The sequence below is a fragment of the Portunus trituberculatus genome, chromosome 50, assembly GCF_017591435.1.
Source record: "Portunus trituberculatus isolate SZX2019 chromosome 50, ASM1759143v1, whole genome shotgun sequence".
In the NCBI taxonomy this organism is placed as follows: Eukaryota; Metazoa; Arthropoda; class Malacostraca; order Decapoda; family Portunidae; genus Portunus; species Portunus trituberculatus.
The window spans coordinates 24,018,675-24,040,488 of record NC_059304.1 but is presented as its reverse complement, the minus strand read 5'-3'; the positions used below and the strand labels follow the sequence as shown (position 1 = coordinate 24,040,488).

Here is a 21,814-nt window from a genome sequence, read left to right as displayed (position 1 = left end):
TTGATTTGAGTTCAATGTGAATGACTTAGTACAGTCATTTCCTGTAGTTAGGTAAGTGAGCAGGGTAAGCTGAATGCTTTGCTGCCATTGTCATCACCTGTAGGATTCAGGTTTTGGGTTTCTATGTTAATGAGTTTTATGAGCAAGGAGAAGTTTTTCTTAGGATCATATTTTTGTCTTTATTATTTTATTGCTCTTATGATGTACATTGTCATTGATTTGTAATGAGAATAACATTTAGTTTTTTATGCATTGGCTATTGAAGTCACCATCAATTGCTCTTACATAATAGGAAAACTAAGTTACCTTTATTTGTGTTTTAAGATGTGTGACTGGTTTGATCATGTGGAGAGTTAGGTAGGAAGTAAGATGATAAAGAGGAAATACAAAAGTGGAGTTGATGTGAGTGTGAAAGGAAAGTCCTTCATAGACTGTAAAGACATGCTGTTGGAATACTTGCTGGAAGGATAAAAAGCTGAAAGTGGTGAGGAACAAATGGAGGCTTTTAGGCCATGGTAATTTTACTGAGTATCAAGAAACAGGCATTAAAATTAATAAGATTGGATTGTATTATACTTGAACATAATTTGATTACAGACTTTTATGTATACATAATTCTTCGGTATCTTCTGTAGTAGTGGTAAAGACCCTTTGCCAACATGTGAAGTTATCATGATCATAATCATTAATCTAGAAGGGAGATGGGCTCTGTTTACATATGAGTTAACCTTAGTTTTCATGATGGCAGGAAATGTTGACCTGCATTGTAGGTGTTTCTGTGTACCTATATACACACATATTAATCTTCATAAATTTCCTCTAACTGTATATTTTTTTCCATCATTATTGCTTCAATAATTTTCTCTGTTTTTGGTGTCCTTAGCTGAAGCAGCATGAGATGAGAGGTGAGATGGAGTCAGGGGTGGCCCTGGACACCTACCTGGAAATGAAAGAAAAATTAGAGAGCAGTGAGGCGCGGATCCAGGAGCTGCAGAACAACAATGCTCACATGCGCTCACAGTTAGATGAACTGTGCTCAACTGTAAGTACTAACACAAGCTTTGGTCTATAAATGTGTTAATTGAGGAATGAACAGTGCTTATAATATTTTCTTTTATAGTTGTAGCAATAATATTTGCAATAATTGCAAAAGTGGTTGACAGGAACTGTCAAAAGTGGATTCTTCTCTCAGGTGCAAAACTTGCGAGAAGAGAACAAGAGCCTTCGTTCCCTGTACAGCAGTGGCAGTATGGGCCAGTCTTCTCACTCGACTCCCCCACTCTTGAATTATTATCCTCACAGCCTGTATAATGGCGATGCTGATCCACAGGTACAGGAAAGCAAGATGTGTTGTTTCAGTTATTGCTTACTACCAGAAATGAGTGTTTGTGTGGGTAACTCACTGACAGTCTTGAAAATTCTATACTGGAGTCTTTATTGGCAGATGAATGTGCGCACTCGAGGTCCTGTTCGCCCTATCAGCATGTTTGAGCCTCGCCAGGGCCCGCCCTGCGTGACAAGCCAGTGCCACTCACTAGACCAGTCAAGAACCTCAGCCTTTGCAGCGGTAATTTTTTGTGTTGTTTGTTTTAAATTGATGTAACTAGTCAAATATTAATCCAATAGGCGTCTGAGTCTAGAGAACATTGAATGTATCAGATATCTAAAATACAAAGATTTGAATTATTAATATTACACTGTATTTTGTTTCTGGTTGTATTGTCTATTTATTTATCTTTTTTGTATCTGAGGATGTTACTTGGCTATATATCAAGGTATCATTAAATTCAAGAAAGCTGCATAGTGTTGCAGCAAGTAATCACTAAAACTTAATGAACACCATGTGGCAACAGTGATCAGGTGGATGTACTGTGTGTAGCCACTTGACATTGATGTTTATTCATGTTGAAGTGTCCTATAACTTCAGAAACTTGCTGTCTGCTATCAGTAGCATTTGACCATACAATATTTCTGACTGATGAACTTTATCATTAATTTGTGAGATCATGTAACTTTTCTCTCAAGACACCCTGTTCACACACACACACACACACACACACACACACACACACACACACACACACACACACACACACACACACACACACACTACGAAGACTACAAAGTGGTGAACGGTGGTGAGTGGGCAGAGGAATTGTTAAAGGTAGCAACAAATAACTTGATGACACAGTGGGTGAGATCATCAACAAGGTGCAGGGGACAAGATGTTGCAGCAAGGTTGGATTTGGTATTTACCAGGGGCATCTCTCTAAAAGAGGAAATTGAACATAAATGTCCCTTGGGGAGAAGCTATCATGATGTCCTAAGCTTTGAGCTGGATATGGAATTAAGCACGAATAAGATTGTGGAACGCAGGGAGGAAAAATTAAATTATATTAGGGCAAATTATAACCATATAAGGGAGTTCTTTAATGAAATTGACTGGTCCGTGGTATACCAGGAAAGGGATATGCAATTGAAATACGATAAATTTATGGATTTGTATAACTCTGCTGTGAAAAAGTTTGTGCCATATTACAGAAAGAGGACTTTAAATAATAAACAGTGGTTTAATAGAAATTGTGAAGAAGCAAAAAAGAACAAAGAAAAGGCATGGAAGAAACTTAAGAAAAACAGTGATGTATTATCAAGAGAAGTTTACAAAACAGCAAGGAATAGATATGTTGAAGTAAGGAGAACAGCACAGAAGGAATATGAACAGAGGGTGGTGGAAAACTGTGATAGTGACCCAAAAATGTTTTACAAATTCATAAATGGAAAACTAAATATAAGGGAGGCAATAGAAAAGGTAAAAACGGGAAGAAGTATATGAGGATGCTGGAGATATAGCTGAAATTTTGAACGACAACTTTTGCAAAGTGTTTACAAAGGAGGAGCATTTTATGGGAGGAAGGCCTACGGAAATAAAGCAAATGCAGGACATCATGGTTACTAAGGAAGATGTAAGGAAAATTATAAGCAATCTGGATATTAATAAATCAATGGGGCCTGATGGCATATCTGGGAGGTTGCTAAATGAATGTAAGGATCAATTGTTGAACCCCATATTTGATATTGTGGAAACCTCCATACGAACAGGATTAGTCCCGAAAGAGTGGAAAAGAGCTGACATTGTGCCTATATATAAGAATGGTAGTAGAATGGAACCGCTAAATTATAGACCAGTATCGTTGACTAGTATATTGTGCAAGGTATGTGAAGAAGTAATTAAAGCTAAGTGGAGTGAGTATCTAGAAAGTGAAAACATTCTGAGTGAAAGACAGTTTGGTTTCAGAAAAGGAAGATCGTGTGTATCCAATTTATTATGTTTTTATTCAAGAGTGACTGACATACTACAACATAGAGAGGGATGGGTGGATGCTATCTACCTGGACTTGAGAAAGGCCTTTGATAAAGTACCACACAATAGACTGATGTGGAAACTAAAGAAGATTGGAGGAGTAAATGATAAACTAGCAAAATGGATGGAAAATTACTTAGTGGGAAGAGAAATGAGAACAGTGGTGAGAGGAAGGAAGTCCGAGTGGAAGAAGGTAACCAGTGGAGTTCCACAAGGGTCAGTGCTTGGTCCCATCATGTTTTTGATTTATGTTAATGATATGCCAGTAGGAATTGACAGTTACATGAACATGTTTGCAGACGATACTAAAATTATGAGGAGAGTAAAGAATGTGGAAGATTGTAACAAGTTACAGGAAGATCTTGATAAAATATATGAGTGGAGTAAGGAGTGGCAGATGGAATTTAATATAGACAAGACCCATGTTATGAAAATGGGAAGAAGTAGATACAGACCAAACTGGGATTACAGGCTGGGTGATGAGAAAATTAAAGAGACCAATGAGGAGAAAGACTTAGGAGTAACCGTGCAAAACACTTTGTCACCGGAGAAACACATTAACAAGATTTTTTTGAAAACATATAACATGCTTCAAAATATTGGCCTTGCATTCCACTACCTAGATGAAGGAATGATGAAGAAGATATTATGTACCTTAATAAGACCCCAGTTAGAATATGCAGCTTGTGTCTGGTCACCACATATGAAGAAAAATGTGAAGAAGGTAGAAAGGGTACAGAGGCTGGCAACAAGGATGGTACCAGGACTCAGGGAGTTAGACTATGAGGAAAGACTGAGGAAGCTGGGGCTGACCACATTAGAAGAGAGAAGAACAAGAGGAAACATGATAACTATGTATAAATTGGTGAACAAGATTGACATACTGGACAGAGAGTTGATAAAGGTGACCACAAGTAATCATCTCCGAGGACATGGAAAAAAGCTAATAAAAGACATCTGTCTAAATGATGTGAGAAAATACAGTTTCCCACATCGTAGCATTGATAAGTGGAATAAACTGAGCAGTGATGTCGTTGATGCAGTGTGTGTCAATCAGATGAAAGAGAGATATGACAGGAATGGACAGGGAGACAGGACACAGAGAGCTTAGCTCGGACCCTGTGATACACAAATAGATAAATACAAATAGGTAAATACACACACACACTGTGTAGACATTGGGCCGCCGGACGTATCAGAGCAGCTTGCAGGGAAAAGCTACAAGAGCTGGAGACTGGCCTAGATGTATGTACAGGGGGGAAGGGGGCCATAGGTTCTCCTGTCTCCATATTAAACAAGTATTGTATTGTACATGCGGAAAGAAGGATGAGAGAAAGATGGAAGAGAGTAGTGCTGCTAGACGTATGACTGAATCAAAACATACGCCATCGTGTGAAAACCAATGGTGCACTGAAACTCCTATTGGGCTAAGGAAACTAACTAACAGTATTATGGACAAGAATTTTTCTGGATTTAGAGATGAAAGAGGTAGTATGAGAAGGTTGAGCAACGTAAAAAGGGTATGAGAAGGTTGATCAACGTAAAAAGGGAGTTAAAGTACATGAAGGAAGTGATGTCGAGTCTAATGGACAAACAGGATAGACTGACAACGGAAAAGACAGAGCTGAAATTGAGATTGGTAGAATGTATGAAGGTCAGTGTAATAAATCAGGGATTAAAAGAAGAGATACAAGAAATAAAGAAACAAAATGACGCACTAAAAGCCACATGCCAAGACTACGAAAACTCCTTGAGGAGCTTACAGGTTAAAGTGCAGTATAGGATTGTGGATAGGATGGAAGGTGGATTTGGCTGAAAACAAGCTGAAGGGACTACGAAATGAATGGAAGCAGGAACAGGAAGAGGAAAAAGTAAAATTTTCGGAGGTTGCAAAGAGACAAATTCAGGAAAACACGAAAGTTGTTGTAATTCAAGTAATTGAAGAGAAAGAAGACCTGGTACGGAATACAGTGGATAAGAGAAAAAGCTTTGCGATTTTTGGGATGAAGAAAAAGAAAAATCCAAATAAATTCATAAGAGAACATGAAGAGAGAGAATTGGCCAAAATTGTTATCAAACAAGTTCAAGATAGCATACAAAAACTAGACCAGGAGGATGAGGAAGTGATCAGACTAGGAAGATACAGTGAAGGGGGTAGGAGACCAATGAAAGTGAGAATGAGATCCTAAGTGGCAGTAGAGGAAATTATGGCTAGGAAAGGGAAGCTGGCTGATGATACTGAACACAAGGATATATGGATAAAAAGAGATATGAACCTAGAGGAGAGGGAAAAGGGGAAAGTGCTAAGAAGGGAAGCTAAGGAAAAAACAAGAAAGGGACAGAGATAGAGAAGAAGAATTTTTAATGGAGGGTTCTGGATATTAGACTAAAGAAGTGGTACCTACAGAAGAAAGAGGAGATCGTGGAGGAGACAAGAAATTAAGAGTGACTTATACTAATATAGATGGGTTGTTATCAAGTATGTTGGAGATTAGGGATTATTTGAAAAAGAAAAAGAGCTGGATGTAATGTCCATTGTTGAAACAAAATTAAGAGCAGTAGATCCATGTTAACTTTAAAGAGGAGGGATATAATAGCTGGAGGAGAGACAGGAAGGATAAAGGGGGAGGAGGAATGCTAATAATGGTTCGTGATAATATACATGTGGACGATGTGCAATATGGAGCGGAGAAAGTGGAAATAATGGAAGTAACAATCAAAACAGAGAAATTGAAGAGAAAAATTATAGTTACATGTACACCTTGGTCCCACTATAAACGTCTAATAGATTGATGAACGGGGTTGTTCATAGCGAATTCGTTCATAGTGAATGATGTATCCTATGGGAAAAAGGCTAATTGGTCGATCAGCCCTCTCCTAAACCTAACTTTCAGCCCCATTTTACCTGTTTTTCTTGGAAAAAAATGGAGTTAAACATGGAATACATTACACACATAAAGAAAATGGTAATAAAGGGTAACTTTGCTGTCAATTACCTTAATTCTAGGGGGATTTATGTACAGGGGAGAGTTCCGAGGCTTGGTAGGAGTCACTCACTGTTCTCACTTGATGAGGGATTAGTGACTCCTAGGGAACAAAGGCGCTGAAGGGGATTAGTGCTGTTGTTCTTCACATCCCTCATAAATCCTTCAAACTCCTTGTTACTAGGAAGTGACATAGGGCAAACACCAAAGGGTCCTGCCACAGGTTCAGGGTTAGGTTCAAGGTTAGGAGGAGGTTCATCAACTTCAACAACCTCAGGTTGGTCTTGCTGGGGTTGACGAATGTAGCGATCTATTAAAGTTTTTTTTTTTTCTTTAATGTTTGCCACATGTGACTCGGTAACTTCTGATAAGTTTTTCTAAGTCAAAGCAAAACTTGTCCCTTTTTAACTTAAACTGCTCAACCTCGAGGACTGTGTGTTTTGAAATTTCAGCACTAGCAAGAATTGCACTGAGTTGTTGCATTGTTAAAGGTTTCTCAGCCATATCTTCTTCCTGTAGTACAGCAGGCTCCTTCACTAAATTGTCTTCTACAGCAATTTCCTGAATGATTCCTTCAGCTGGCTGCTGTTTCTGTCATTAAGCTCTTATTTCTTCAACCGTAACATTATTGAACCCTGGAACTCTTCTCGCTTCTGTGGCGGCTTGCTCAACAGTGTCAGTTAACCTCTGGGCACCCTCCACCCTGTTAACCAGGTGGGGAGTAAGCTTCTCCCATGCACGCCTCAAGGTAGCCTGTTGACGTCTGAATGAGCATCGAGAGGAGTGCTATTCAAAGTGACGCGAACTCCGTTCATAGCGAGGCAAACGCTGTTCATGGCGAGAACTCCTCGTATTTCCTTCACTTTCGGAAGCAATTCGTTCATAGTGAACGTGCTCAATTATAACGAAAATTTTGGACTGAATATTTTCGGTCATTCGTTCATTGTGAGAATCGTTCATTGCAAACACATTTATAGCGGGACCGAGGTGTATGCCACCTAAGACTATTACATGGGGAACTGAAGAACATAAAGATATGCAAAGAGAGGTGATTAAGTGCCTAGATGACATGATAAGAGGAGATAGAAGAATACTTTTAGTTGGAGACTTAAACTGCAAAAAAGTAAACTGGAGAGAGATGGAAGTAATGGATAATGATGGGTAGTGGAGGAAGGGAGTGTTACAGTTGACTATGGTTAATGCAGTGGATCAGTGGGTGGAGGAGTCAACAATGTACAGGGGGGAAGAAGAACCATCGTTGCTTGACCTAGTACTCACAAAGAAACCAGAGCCCCCTCAAATCATACAATACCTTAGTCCAATGAGAAGAAGTGATCATGTGACATTAGAGATGCACATTCAGGAGGAAGATGGGATAAGTTATAGAGATGACTACAAAGGAGAGAGGTTAAATTATGCAAGAGCGGATTTTTAAAAAATTAAGGATCCATTTTGCTGATATTGAGTGGAGACACATTATGTACAGAAAGACATTACAAGGGAAATGTGACATATTCTTACAGAAATATAATAAAGGAGTAAAAAAATTTGTACCTGTTTATAGAGTTGAAAAAAATACATGCTTGGTACAATGCTAGATGTACACAAGCCAAAAAGGCAAAAGATAAAGCATGGAAGAAACTCATCAAACAGAGAAATGACTACAACAGACGGCAGTACAAGGATGCCAGAAACTGATATGTAAGAGTAAGGAGAGAGGAAGAAAGAAACTTTGAGAAAGATGTGGTGAATAAAAGCAAAGACAAACCAAAACTTATAAATGGTAAAACAAAGAACAAGGAAACAATTGAAAAATAATTAAAGAAGGAAAACATAGCAAACAGAAGGAAATGTGTAAAATAATGAATGAAAGCTTCAAAATGGTGTTCACTGCAGAAGATTTCACAGAACCTAATAGAACATTGCATTGCCAAGGATTACAGGAGATCACAGTGCACAAAGAGGATATTGGAAGATTATTGGATAAGTTGGATGTCAGAAAAGCAATGGGGCCAGATGGTGTGGGTGGGTATTAAAAGAATGCAAAGAGCAAATACTGGATCCAAGTTGGGAAATAGTTACAAGTTCAGTAAATGAAGGGAAAGTTCCACTGGAATGGAAGAGAGCCAACATAATTCCGATATTTAAAGGAAAAGAGGCAACTGAACCACTAAACTACAGACCAGTGTCACTTACAAGTGTCTTGGGGAAGTTGTGTGAAATAATTATCAAAGAAAAAAGGGTTAAATTTCTAGAAGAGGAGCAAGTCATATCGAACAGACAATTTGGGTTCAGGACAGGGCGGTCATGTGTATCAAACTTATTAAAGCTTCTACTCGATAATTATTGCAGGACTGGAAAACAGTGATGAATGGGTGGACAAAGTATACCTGGATATTAAAAAGGCTTTTGTTAAAGTCCCTCATGGAAGACTACTTTGGAAACTAGAGAACATATCAGGACTGAAAGGAAATTTGCTAGAATGGAGAAGAGATTATTTGAAGGGTAGGGAAATGAAAACTGATCAGAGATACATACTCATCTTGGGATAAAGTAACTAGCGGAGTGTCACAAGGGTCGGTGTTGCCCTCATTATGTTTCAGATTTATGTAAACATTCACATTAGGGTAAACAGTTACCGTATTTTACGGCTTGCAAGACGCTGCATCTTGGAAGACGCACCCTAATATTTGAAAGAAATTTCCAAGAAAAAAGAAGTCATTCTCATACAAGAAGATTCACCATATAGACCACTGAACACAAAAACATCAGAAGCAAGGAGTCTGCAAGACACTATTGTTTCACCACTCATTACAAATTTGCTGGAGCACTCACCACAAATTTAAAACTATGTAAATAAAAACACCATAGGTAAATACATATACACACTGAAACAGTCCATCTCTTCTTGTTTTAGTGGCGGAGACATGTTTTGGACCTGTTGTTTACATTACGGAATCACTTGTCCGATCGCCGAAACCGAACATGTCAGTGCTGCAGTTTATATTTATTTTATTTTGCAGTCGTGCTTCATAGGCTTTATCAAGTGGAGTTTTGACTCTTGCTTGAATGAGTAAGCCACTTGGATGTTCTATTAATAAAGGTATAAAGGCACCTGGCATGATGTGTGTGCATTCGTGTGCATGTATGTGTGTGTTGCAATGAGATGAGGGAGCGGCCCGTTTTCTCCACACACTGAGTAGGCTGCAGGAAGGATTATGGTATTGGAAATACTTGTAACACCTAAGTACTGAGGTTACATAATATAAAAGGCTAAATTAAATAGTACTTAATAAAGGAGGCATAGCTTCCAAAGGGCTGGGCGGTTATAGCTTTGTGGAAATTTACTTACTTTTCGATAATTTTCGATGACCATTCATTGAACACTGAGAGATATGTTTAGGCTACTGCTTCAGAATCTTGGCTAGATGGACAGGCGTGACAGGATTCTGACTGTGATTTCATGAGATGAGAGCACCTCAAGCAGACATATTCCCCTGCCCAAGCACCAATGCTTCACTTCTTAGCACAGCAGAATAGAACTCAATAGAACTGTGATTTATCAAGTGATCCCGAGGAACTTGAACTAAGTGAGTGAGCATAGAGAATGAAGGTAGTGAAGATACAGATACAAGTACAAATGATTCTGATTTTGCTCAATCAACACCTGAAGCAGCTTCAGAAGAATGATCCTTTTACATCTACTGTGAGGACAGTGCTGTTGATGATTACATAGAGAAAGCTTAGAGTATTGACTATATATAAGAATTAGAGCATGGGGCATGATTAGACTAGTCAAGGCCACACAAGCGAAAGAAGAGAGCGGGAAGAGTGTAATAAAAGTCTTCTTCAACTCAATATTTCTCCAAAACCACAGCACATAGAAACGTTTTATGAATAACTAAAAAGAAGAAGAGTTGATGATGACTATGACGACAAAGTAATTTGTTATTGCATTGTAGTTCAGCAGAATCAAGTGTGTGAATATAGGCTATTTTCGGTGTTTGGTGCTGAGGTGCCGGTCCTGTGGATGTTGTAGATGAAAGGCCGCTTTAGGGTTAAGCTAACATCATAATGTGATGACTCAACATACAAATCCAGGTCGCTATCTGTCAAGTGTCCAAGCTCACTTGAGGTTGGATGCTGCCTTACAATACAATCTTGGAAGACGCACTAGTATTTTTCAGGATATTTTTTAGGAAAAAAAGTGCGTCTTATAAGCCGTAAAATATGGTATATGAATTTATTTGCTGATGATGCAAAGCTGCTTAGTTATCAAAACCGGAGGGGACTGTCTGCTGTTACAGGAAGATATAAACAAGATCTATGAATGCAGCAGGAAGTGGAAATTGGAGTTTAATGCCAAGAAATGTCACATAATGGAACTAGGAAAGAGTAAAAGAAGAACAGTATGGAACTATTTGATGGGAGAGGAGCAAATAATGAACACTAAAGAGGAAAAAGATCTGGGAGTGATCATATAGGAAAATCTGAGCCCCAAAAAACACATATGAAAGATATTTGGATTATCATATAAAATGTTGACTAATATAAGAGTGACATTTCAATACATGGACAAAGATATGATGAAAAAAATCATCACAAGCATGATACACCCAAGGCTGGAATGTGTAGCAGTGGTTTGGTCTCCAAGCTCTAAAAAGGATATAAGAAAATTAGAAAGGATACAGAAGATTGCTACAAAGATGGTGCCGGAATTAAAGGACCTAACATATGAAGAACGACTGAAGGAAATGGGACTGCCAACCTTACAAGATAGAAGAGAACGTGGGGACCTAATAACAATGTACAAGATAGTCAAAGGCATTGAAAAGATAGACAAAGAAAACCTGGTGCTGTTGACAGAAGAAGATGGAAGGACAAGAACACATGAAAAGAAGATCAGGATGAGGCAGTGTGTGAAGGATATTGGAAAATAGTTTTCTATACAGAATGGTGGAAAAAGTGGAATGTATTGGATAAAGAAGTTGTTACAGCACGTAATGTGCATAATTTTAAGGAAAAATTAGATAAATGGAGACATGGAGACAGGACACTATGAGCCCTGCTCGAACCCTGTACAATACAACTAGGTAAATAGACACACACACACACACACACACACACACACACACACACACACACACACACACACACACACACACACACACACACACACTTTTTAATGTCCAGTATACCTGGATATTAAAAAGGCATTTGATAAAGTCCCGCACGGAAGACTTCTTTGGAAACTAGAGTACATAGGAGAACTGCATGGAACCTTACTCGAATGGACAAGAGACTATTTGAAGGATAGGGAAATGAGAACTGTGATCAGAGATATATACTCATCTTGGGGTAAAGTAAGTAGCGGAGTGCCACAAGGGTCAGGGTTAGCCCCCATTATGTTTCAAGTTTATGTAAACAACATTCACATTGGGATAAACAGTTATATAAATTTATTCGCTGATAATACAAAGTTGCTAAGAGTTATCAAAACCAGAGAGGACTGTCTGCTGTTGCAGGAAGATATAAACAAGATCTATGAATGGAGCAAGAAGTGGAAATTGGAGTTTAATGCCAAGAAATGCCACCAGCATGGAACTATTTGATGGGGGATGAGCAAATAATGAAGACTAAAGAGGAAAAAGATCTTGGAGTGATCATACAAAAAAATCTGACCCCTGATAAACACATAAGCAAGATATTTGGACTATCATATAAGTTGACTAGTATAAGAGTGGCATTTCATTACATGGATAAAGATATGATGAAAAAAATCATCACAAGCATGATACACCCAAGGCTGGAATATGCAGCAGTGGTATGGTCTCCGAGCTCTAAAAAGGATATAAGAAAATTGGAAAGGATACAGAAGATTGCTACTAAGATGGTGCTGGAATTAAAGGACCTCACATATGAAGAACAACTGAAGGAAATGGGACTGCCAACCTTACAAGATAGAAGAGAACAAGGGGACCTAATAACATTGTATAAGATAGTAAATGATATTGAAAAAATAGACAAAGAAGACCTGGTGCTGTTGACGGAAGAAGATGGAAGGACAAGAGGACATGAAATGAAGATCAGGATTTGGCAGTATGTGAAGGATATTGGAAAATACAGTTTTCCACACAGAACGATGGAAAAATGAAATGCTGTTACAGCACATAGTGTGCATAAGTTTAAAGAAAAACTAGATAAATGGAGATATGGAGACAAGACACTATGAGCCCTGCTTGTACCCTGTACAATACAACTAGGTAAATACACACACACACACATACACACTCACTGTCAAGAAGCTGTATCAAGAAGACATGTGAAAACAGCTCTCATGGGAAGCATTTCAGCAGGTGGTGGAGCCTGATCTAGATGTATGTACAGGGGAGTAGGGGCCATAGAGTTCTCCTGTCTCCATAATAAATAAGATTTGGATGCTGTATAGAATGGAAAAATGGAGAGAGAGGTGAAGCTAGGTGGCACTGCCAAAAGTATGAGACCAAAACAAATGCCATGTTTTGAAAACCAGAGGTTTATTGAAGGACCAATTGGCCTGAAGAGACTGAGTGATGATAATATGAACAAGGATTTTCCTGGATTTAGAGAGGAAAGAGGTAATATGAGGAGGCTGATATATGTGGAAAGGGAGATAAGATTCATGAAGGAGGTGATGTCAAGTATGATGGAAAAACAAGACAAATTAATAAAAGAAAACACTGAACTAAAACTGAGATTAGAGGAATGTGAGAAAGTAATAGAAATAAATCAAGAGATGGATGAGATGCAAGAGATAAAGAAACAAAACAAGATACTAGAGACTACATGTTGTGACTATGTTGTGACTCCTTAAGTACAGAAAAAAGAAAAAAATACAGAATGGGAAGGATAAAGTAGATAATGGAATGGGTGAAAGCAAATTGGAGGAATTATGAAATGCATGGAAACAGGAACAGGAAAAGGAAAAAGTTAAATTTTCAGAGGTAGTAAGAAAGCAAATTCAGGAAAAGACAAAGGACATTATTATACAGATAATTAAGTAAAAAGAAGATCTAGTGAGGGATATGGTGGATAAGAGGAAATGTATCTTAATTTTGAGAATGAAGGAAAAAAAAAAATCCAAACAAGTTCTTGAGAGAGTGAGAAGAGAGAAAATTGGCCAAAACTATTATCAAACAGGTCCAGGACAGCACACAGGAGTTGGATCAGGAAGTGGAAGAAGTGATTATGTTGGGAACGTTTACTGAAGGGGGTAAGAGACAATTTTTTTTATTATTTATTTATTTATTCTTTTTTTCTTTTTTTTTTTACGGTAAGGCCTACAGCACCTGTAGGCACACTTGAAGAGTGTATGGGAAGCGCTGTTCAGCTTCCGCCCATTAGTGGCGCAGGCAATTTTATTTATAGTGGTACCCATATCACCGCCCAAGCTCATCTTGAGTGTAACCACCTAGAATCTGGGTATCATGGTGATATGTAGGTAACTTTAAACCACTCGACAAATGGCAAAGTGTTTTAAGGCTGTACGTGGTGGGATTCGAACCTACGCGTGGATGTCTGCCCGATCCCATGCTCACCATCTTATCCACTATGCCACTGCCTCCTTAAAGTGAGAATGAGATTGCCGGAGATGGTAGAGGAAATTATGACGAGAAGAGGAAAACTGGTTGATGATACTGAATTTAAAGATATATGAATAAAAAGAGATATGAACTTGGAAGAGAGGGAGGAGAAAGTGCTAAGAAATGAAGCTAAGTAAATAAAACAAGAAAAGGATGGAGATCGAGAAAAAGAATTTCTACTGGGGGATTCTAGATGAGACTAAAGAAGTGGCACCTTCGGAAGAAGGAGGAGGTCATGGAAGAGGCAAGAAATTAAGAGTGAGCTATACTAATATAGATTGGTTGTTATCCAGTGTGTTGGAGGTTACAGATTATTTGAAAGAAAAAAAAACTGATGGAATGTGCATAGCAAAAAAAAAATTAAAAGAGGAGATCCATGTTACTTTTAAAGAAGAGGTATATAGTAGCTGGAGAAGAGATAGGAAGGGAAAAGGGGGAAGAGGAGTGTTAATAATGGTTCGTGATAATATATGTGTGGAGGAAGTGCAATATGGTGATGGTATGGTGGAAGTAATGGAAGTAACAATCAAAACAGGAATTGAAAAAAAGGAGAATCATAGTTACATATGTGCCACCTAAGACAAATACATGGGAAAATGAGGAACATAAGGATATGCAAAGAGGATTAATGCAAGAGGACATGTAAAGAAGAGGAGGATGAGGCAGTGTGTGAAGGATATTGGAAAATACAGTTTTCCACATAGAACAATGGAAAGGTGGAATGCATTGAGTGATGAAGTGGTTAAAGTACATAATGTGCCTAACTTTAAGAAAAAATAAGATAAATGGAGACAGGACACTATGAGCCCCGCCGAAACCTGTAGAATGCAACTAGGTAAATGTGTCTTTCTGCTTGTATGGTGACCACACCACTGCTGCATATTCTAGTCTAGATCTTATCATAATGCTTATGATTTTTTATTTTTTCATCATACTCATCTGTGTAATGAAATGTTACCTTGATGTTAGTTACTGTCCTGTATGTTGAAGCAAATAACCCATTTGTGTGTCTTTCTGGAGTCAGGGTGTCTTGTATAATCACTTCCAGGTCTTTTTCTTCACTACTTTTCAGTATAATCTCTTCTCCCATATTGTATTCCCACATAAGTCTTCTATAACTTTTACCCATTTCCATTACATGGTATTTCCTGGTATTAAATTCTAATTTCCACTTTAGGCTCCACTTCCAGATCTTGTTAATATCTTTCTGCAATTCCCTACAGTCTTCGATGTTCCTTACTAGTCTGAAAAATTTTACATCATCTGCAAACAAATTTATGTAACTACTCTTGCATATCATTGATATATACGTGGAACATAATTGGTGCCAGCACTGAATCCTGTGGTGCAACACTAGTAACTCTGCTCCAACTGGATGAAATATCTCTTATCATTCTCCTCATTTCCTTACCTGTTAGGTGGTCTGTCATCCATTCTAAGATATTTTCCTTTATTCCACCGATGTGTTGCACATTTTCCATGGGAGTTTTCTATATGGTATTCTATCAAAGGTATTTTTAATGTTCAAATACACTGTGTCAACCCATCCATCTCTCCCTTATACTTGATCTATTACTCTTGTATAAAACTTAGTAAATTTGTTATGCATGATCTTCTATTTCTGAAACTGAATTGTGAGTTTTCTATTATTTCATTTTCCTCCATTTTTTTTTTAACTACAATATACAGATCTTTCCACAACATTAGTCAGCAACACTGGTCTATGGTGTGTGTGTGTGTGTGTATGTGTGTGTTTCACTGTTTGATCTGCTGCAGTCTCTGACGAGACAGCCAGACGTTACCCTACGGAACGAGCACAGAGCTCATTATTTCCGATCTTCGGATAGGCCTGAGACCAGGCACACACCACACACCGGGACAACAAGGTCACAACTCCTTGATTTACATCTCGTACCTACTCACTGCTAGGTGAACAGGGCTACGTGAAAGGAGACACACCCAAATATCTCCACCCGGCCGGGAATCGAACCCCAGTCCTCTGGCTTGTGAAGCCAGCGCTAACCACTGAGCTACCGGTGTGTGTGTGTGTGTGTGTGTGTGTGTGTGTGTGTGTGTGTGTGTGTGTGTGTGTGTGTGTGTGTGTGTGTGTTCACCTAGTTCACCTAGTTGTAACTTTACAGGGCCTGCGTATCATACTCGTGTGGCCCCGTCTCCATATCTACACACATCCAACTTTCCTTTAAAACTATGCACACTTCTCGCTGACACCACCTCCTCACTCAAACTATTCCACACCTCCACACATCTCTGGGAAACTATATTTCTTCACATCCTTCAAGCATATTCCCTTGGCTATCTTTTTACTATGCGATCTCATAGTTCTATTTAAATTTTCCTCTCTCAACATCATTTGCTCATTATCCACTTCATCCAGACCGTTCAACAGTTTATAAACCTGTATTAAATCTCCTCTTTCTCTTCTTTGTTCCAAGGTAAGCAAATTAATTTCTTTTAATCTCTCCTCATGGGTAATTTCTGCCAATTCCGGAACCATTTTTGTTGTCATTCTCTGCAATCTTTCCAACTTCCTTATATGCTTCTTTTTATAAGGGGACCAAATCACCTCCAGCATATTCCAATCTTGGTCTAATTATCGTACTAATTAATTTCTTCATCATATCTTTATCCATATAATGAAAGGCTTATCCAATATTTCTAATCAAATTATATGTTTCTCCAAACATCTTGTCAATATGAGCCTCAAACTGCCTATGGTCTTGTATTATCACTCCCAAATCCTTTTCCTTTTCCACTTTTTTCAACACTACTCCTTCACCCATCTTATATGACCCTCTTGGCCGTCTTCCACTCTTCCCATTCTCCATCACATGACTTTTGCTTAGATTAAATTCCATCTCCCATCTCTTGCTCCACTCCCAAGTCCTATCCAGATCTGCCTGCAAAATTTCACAATCTTCTTCACTCTTCACACACACACCTACACAACTTCGCATCATCCGCAAACAAATGAATATAACTGTTTATTCCCTCTGGCATATCATTAATATAGACAAGGAAAAGTATTGGTACCAGCACTGAACCTTGTGGGACTCCACTCTCCACCACCAACCAGTCCGACTTTGCATCCTTTATTACCGTTCTCATCTCCCTCCATCTCAAGTAGTTTTCCATCCACTTTAACACTTTTTCCATCAGTCCTCCATAAATCTCTAATTTCCATAGTAGTCTCATGTGCGGTACCTTGTCAAAAGCCTTTTTTAAATCCAAATATACACAGTCCATCCATCCCTCTCTCTCTTGTATTTTGTCAACCACTCTTGAATAAAAGCTCAGTAGATTTGTTACACATGACCTCCCTTTCCTAAAGCCAAATTGATGATCCGATAATAACTTATGATCCTCCAGGAACCGTATCCAATATTTTTTTTATCACCCTCTCACAAATCTTACCAACCACACTTGTTAAAGACACAGGTCTATAGTTAAGAGGCTCTTCCTTACTGCCTCCCTTATAAATGGGCACCACTTCAGCTCTTTTCCACTCTACCGGTACTTCCCCGGTTTCTAATGAGCACCTTATAATATCATATAATGGATCTATCAATTCTTCTCTACATTCCTTCAGTAATTTGCCTGAAACTTCATCTGGTCTCATCGCTTTATCATCTTTAAGTTCCTCCAACATTTTATATAACTCCTTTTAGGTATCTTAATGTCATCCATGTGCACATTTCCTTCTACATTCTGAGGCTTTACAAACATTGTTTCTTTAGTAAATACTTGTTGAAACCTATTATTTAGCAATTCCGCTATATTCTTAGGGTCATCTACTATCCCTTGCTCTCCTTTTAATCTTTCAATGGACTCTCTCTTTTAAGTTTACCATTTATGAACCTGTAAAACAATTTTGGATGTTCCTTACTCTTGTCTACAATATCTTTTTCAAATTTTCTTTCTTCCTCCTCCTTACCCTCACATACTCATTTCTCGCCACTCTATAATTCTCCTTATTTAGTATATTCCTGCTCTTTTCCATCTTTTCCAAGCCACATCTCTTTTCTTTAGCCTTAACACAAGTTGCATTAAACCAATCCTTTCTTCCTTCCTCTCTTGGTTTATACTTTGGTACAAATTTCATAACTCCTTCTTTATAATATTTCATAAAAATCTCATTTTTTTTTGCACTTCTCTGATTTGTAACATCTCCCAATCTAATGTTCTGAAATAATTTTTCAAACTTTCTGTGTCCATCTTTCTATAATTCAATCTACCACTCCTGTATGTCTCATCATTCCTTCGCTGTGTTATTGCCATCTGCATTTCCATAAACACGTGATCACTCTTCCCCAATGGACATTTGTATTGTATATCCCCACATAGGTACACTTCTCGTGTTAACACCAAATCCAGTCTAGCCGGTTCATCATCTCCTCTATATCTAGTATTTTCTTTCACCCTCTGTTCCATCATATTTTCCATCATTAGATTAAGGAATCTCTCTCCCCATGCTTCCTCTCCAACACCACTTACTAGATTTTTCCAATCCACCTCCTTACAATTAAAATCTCCTACTAGTATTATTAATTCTTTTCAATCACTTTTTAACCTTATGCTTATCACTTTTGCGTTGTTCTTCCCATACCAAACCTTATCCACATTTATCTCCTTCTTTGTCATAATCATAACTCCTCCTCCACCTTTACCCTCTCTATCCTTTCTCCATATATTATATTTATTATCCAAATTTACCTTTGTTTTTCATGTAATTTTGTCTCAGTCAAACACACTATATCAGGCTTCTCCACCATCATATAGTCTTGCAATTCCAATCTACTTGACAGTATCCCATCTATATTAGTATACATTACGGTCCACCCACTGCTTCCTCTAGGGGTTCCTCCGCATTCCTTCTCTCCACATACCACTTTCTGACTCTCTCTTCTATAACTCTCCAAAAAAACTTTTCTTTTTCCTCTTCAGACCGTTCATCATTTTTCCTTCTCGCCTCTTCCAAGAATTCCTTATATCTTCTCTCTTCCTCATTTCTATTTTTCTTCACAAACATCTCTTTACAACCTTCTACCTCTCTTAATTTTGATGTTCTATATAAGATGTCCTCCGCAGATTGTTGTGACTTCAGTACTACTTTAATCGGTCTCCTTACTCCCTCCTTATACGGACCCAGTCTATGGATCTCTTCCACTTCTTCTTGTAGGTCTTTTTTCTTCATCATTTAGATTTTTGAACAGATCTCTTACCGTTTTTAATTCTTCGTTAATTCTCTTAGGCTTATATGTTATATTTTGTTCTTTCATCCCAAATATTAACACACTTCTTCTTTTCTGCTATTTCTCTTATCAATGTTTCCTTATTCTTCATAACATTAACCAGTTCCTTGGACCTTTCTTTTTTGTCTTCCTTCAACTGATCTTTAATTATTTCTTGTAATCCAACCATCTCTGCTTCCCTCGACTCAGTCCATTGTGTATTCTTCAGTTCCCACTCCCTTTCAAATCTTTCATTCTGCTCACTGATCATTTCCTTAAAGTCATCTTTCTCCTTTACTACTCTCTCCATTTTCTCCTCCAACCGTCTCTTGTATTTTTCAACCTTCACTCTCAAGTGTGCATTCTCATCCACCAATCGTTTTTCATTTTCCTCCAGTCTCTTAACTCTTTCCTTCAAAGCCTTGCAGAATTCTCTATCCTGCTGCTCCTCACTCCTCTGAACTTTTAATTCCTTCACCAACTCCTCAAATCTCTTCTCCAACATTACCAATCTACCTTGCATTGTTGCTCGTGTTGAAGATTGACTCGTGTTTTGACTGGCCACTTTCGGTTTTGCTCCCTGGGCCTCATCGGCATATTTTGAATTTGGTAACTTATTTCTTACCGGTCTATCCATTTTATTTCACTCTTCCTGGGAGCATGTGGGTGTGTGGTGGTGTGCACTGGGGGCCAGGCCTGGTAGCTACGTGTGTGTGGTGGGATGCGTTGGCGGCTGTTATGGCTGGTCTTTGTGTGGTTCCCACTCTGTTGTTTGGAGTACGGAGGTTCCCACACCTCCGATCACTCTTATGTACACGCCACCAGGCTACGTTCACTCTGTACACTCGTTCACTCGCTCTGGTCGCCCTTTAGTACCAATGACGGTTCTCACTCCAAGCACATTGCTTAGCGTGTGGAGTGTTAGTTAGATGCCACTCTGAGCAGGAGGCACGTCTGCTCTCCATGGAGCGTGGAGTGTGTGTGTGTGTGTGTGTGTGTGTGTGTGTGTGTGTGTGTGTGTGTGTGTGTGTGTGTGTGTGGGTGTACATGGGTCAGTATAGCCCTCCGCCACAACTGTTGTCACCACCACCATCGCCAGAAGACTAGACTACTGCCGTGTCAAAAGCCAGAAGGTTGTCCTTTCACTGAGCAGGTGGAACTGGTGGACTAGGTGGGGCAAGTGGGGCGGTCACCGTGTTCCCAGGTCTTATGTCTGGTGTGTGTGTGTGTATTTGCCGAGTTGTAGCATACAAAAGGGGAGCTATGCTCATGCTGTTCCGTCTCTTATCCCAAAAATTATCCAACTTCATCTTAGTTATATATTGTTCTCACTTCAGTCACTTCTTTATCTAATGCATTCCAAGCTTTGACAGTTCTGTGTGGAAAACTGTATTTCTTCACTTCCCTCCTGCATGTACCCTTCTTCAGTTTCTTCCTGTGCACCCTTATGGATTGCTCATCACACATTACCAAGTCTATCATACTTGTTGATCCCTTCTATTAGTCTAAATGTTGTAATCAAATCTCCTCTCCTTCTCTGCTCAAGGGACATCAGATCCAATCTTAATCTCTCTTTCAGGCTTAGAACCAAATTTGTTGCAGCTTACTGGGTCCTCTCTAGCTTTTTAATATCCTTCTTTAGATTCGGTGACCAAGCCACTGCTGCATATTCCAATCTTGGACATATCACAGTTACAATATCTTCATCATATCGTCATCGATGTATTAAACTCATATCCTTGAGTAGACTATAAGTTTCCCTTACAATTTTACTTATGTGCTTTCCCAATTGACATATCATCCATAACAAATACTCCTAAATCCTAAGTGTGTATTTACCTACTTGTATTGTACAGGGTTCAAGCAGGGCTCATAGTGTCCTGTCTCTATATCTTCACTTATCTCAATTTTCTTTAAAGTTATACGCATTATGTGTTGTAACAACTTCATGACTCAATGCATTCCACTTTCCCACCATTCTATGTGGAAAACTGTATTTTCCAATATTATCTTTCTCACACTGCCTCTTTCTAATTTTCTTTGCATATCATCTTGTCCTCCGAGTTTCTTGTGTCACCAGCACCAGGTCTTCCTTGTCTAATTTTTCAATGCCATTTACTATTCTATACATTGTTATTAGGTCTCCTCTTTCTCTTCTATCTTGTAAGGTTGGCAGTCCCATTTCCTTCAGCCTATATTCATATGTTAGGTCCTTTGGTTCTTCCATCATCTTTGTAGCTATCTTCTGGATCTGTTTTAATCTTCTTATATCCTTTTTTAACCTCGGTGACCGCACCACTTCTGCATATTCCAACTTTGGACATATCACGCCCATAATAATTTTTTTCATCATATCTTTGTCCAAGTACAGTAAGCCCCACACTTAGCGAATTAATTAGTCTGGCGAAACTACCGCTAAATGCGAATTTCGCCAAGTACGAGTTCTTTATACCATATAAATTGCCTAAAAAATGCCTCAATCAGTCTTTGGTCATTGCCATAGTCCCACTTTTGACCCCTAAAATACCACCTTTTGTCTTCACATATTAGAACACATGTACAAACCAGATCAATAAACAATAAATAAAGCTAATAAGA

General features: G+C 38.6%; 1 protein-coding gene across 4 annotated transcripts in view; it reads left to right on the top strand.

Annotated features, from left to right (window-relative positions):
• Positions 1 to 21,814, top strand: part of LOC123500064 (ARF GTPase-activating protein GIT2-like) — a 42,254-nt gene that overhangs the window by 18,387 nt on the left and 2,053 nt on the right. For all 4 annotated transcript variants that reach the window (XM_045248704.1, XM_045248702.1, XM_045248703.1 and 1 more), the window contains 3 exons: positions 884 to 1,042; positions 1,193 to 1,330; positions 1,445 to 1,567. In XM_045248704.1, the coding sequence (XP_045104639.1) occupies positions 884 to 1,042; positions 1,193 to 1,330; positions 1,445 to 1,567 (420 nt within the window). The remainder of the gene's footprint in view (positions 1 to 883; positions 1,043 to 1,192; positions 1,331 to 1,444; positions 1,568 to 21,814) is intronic.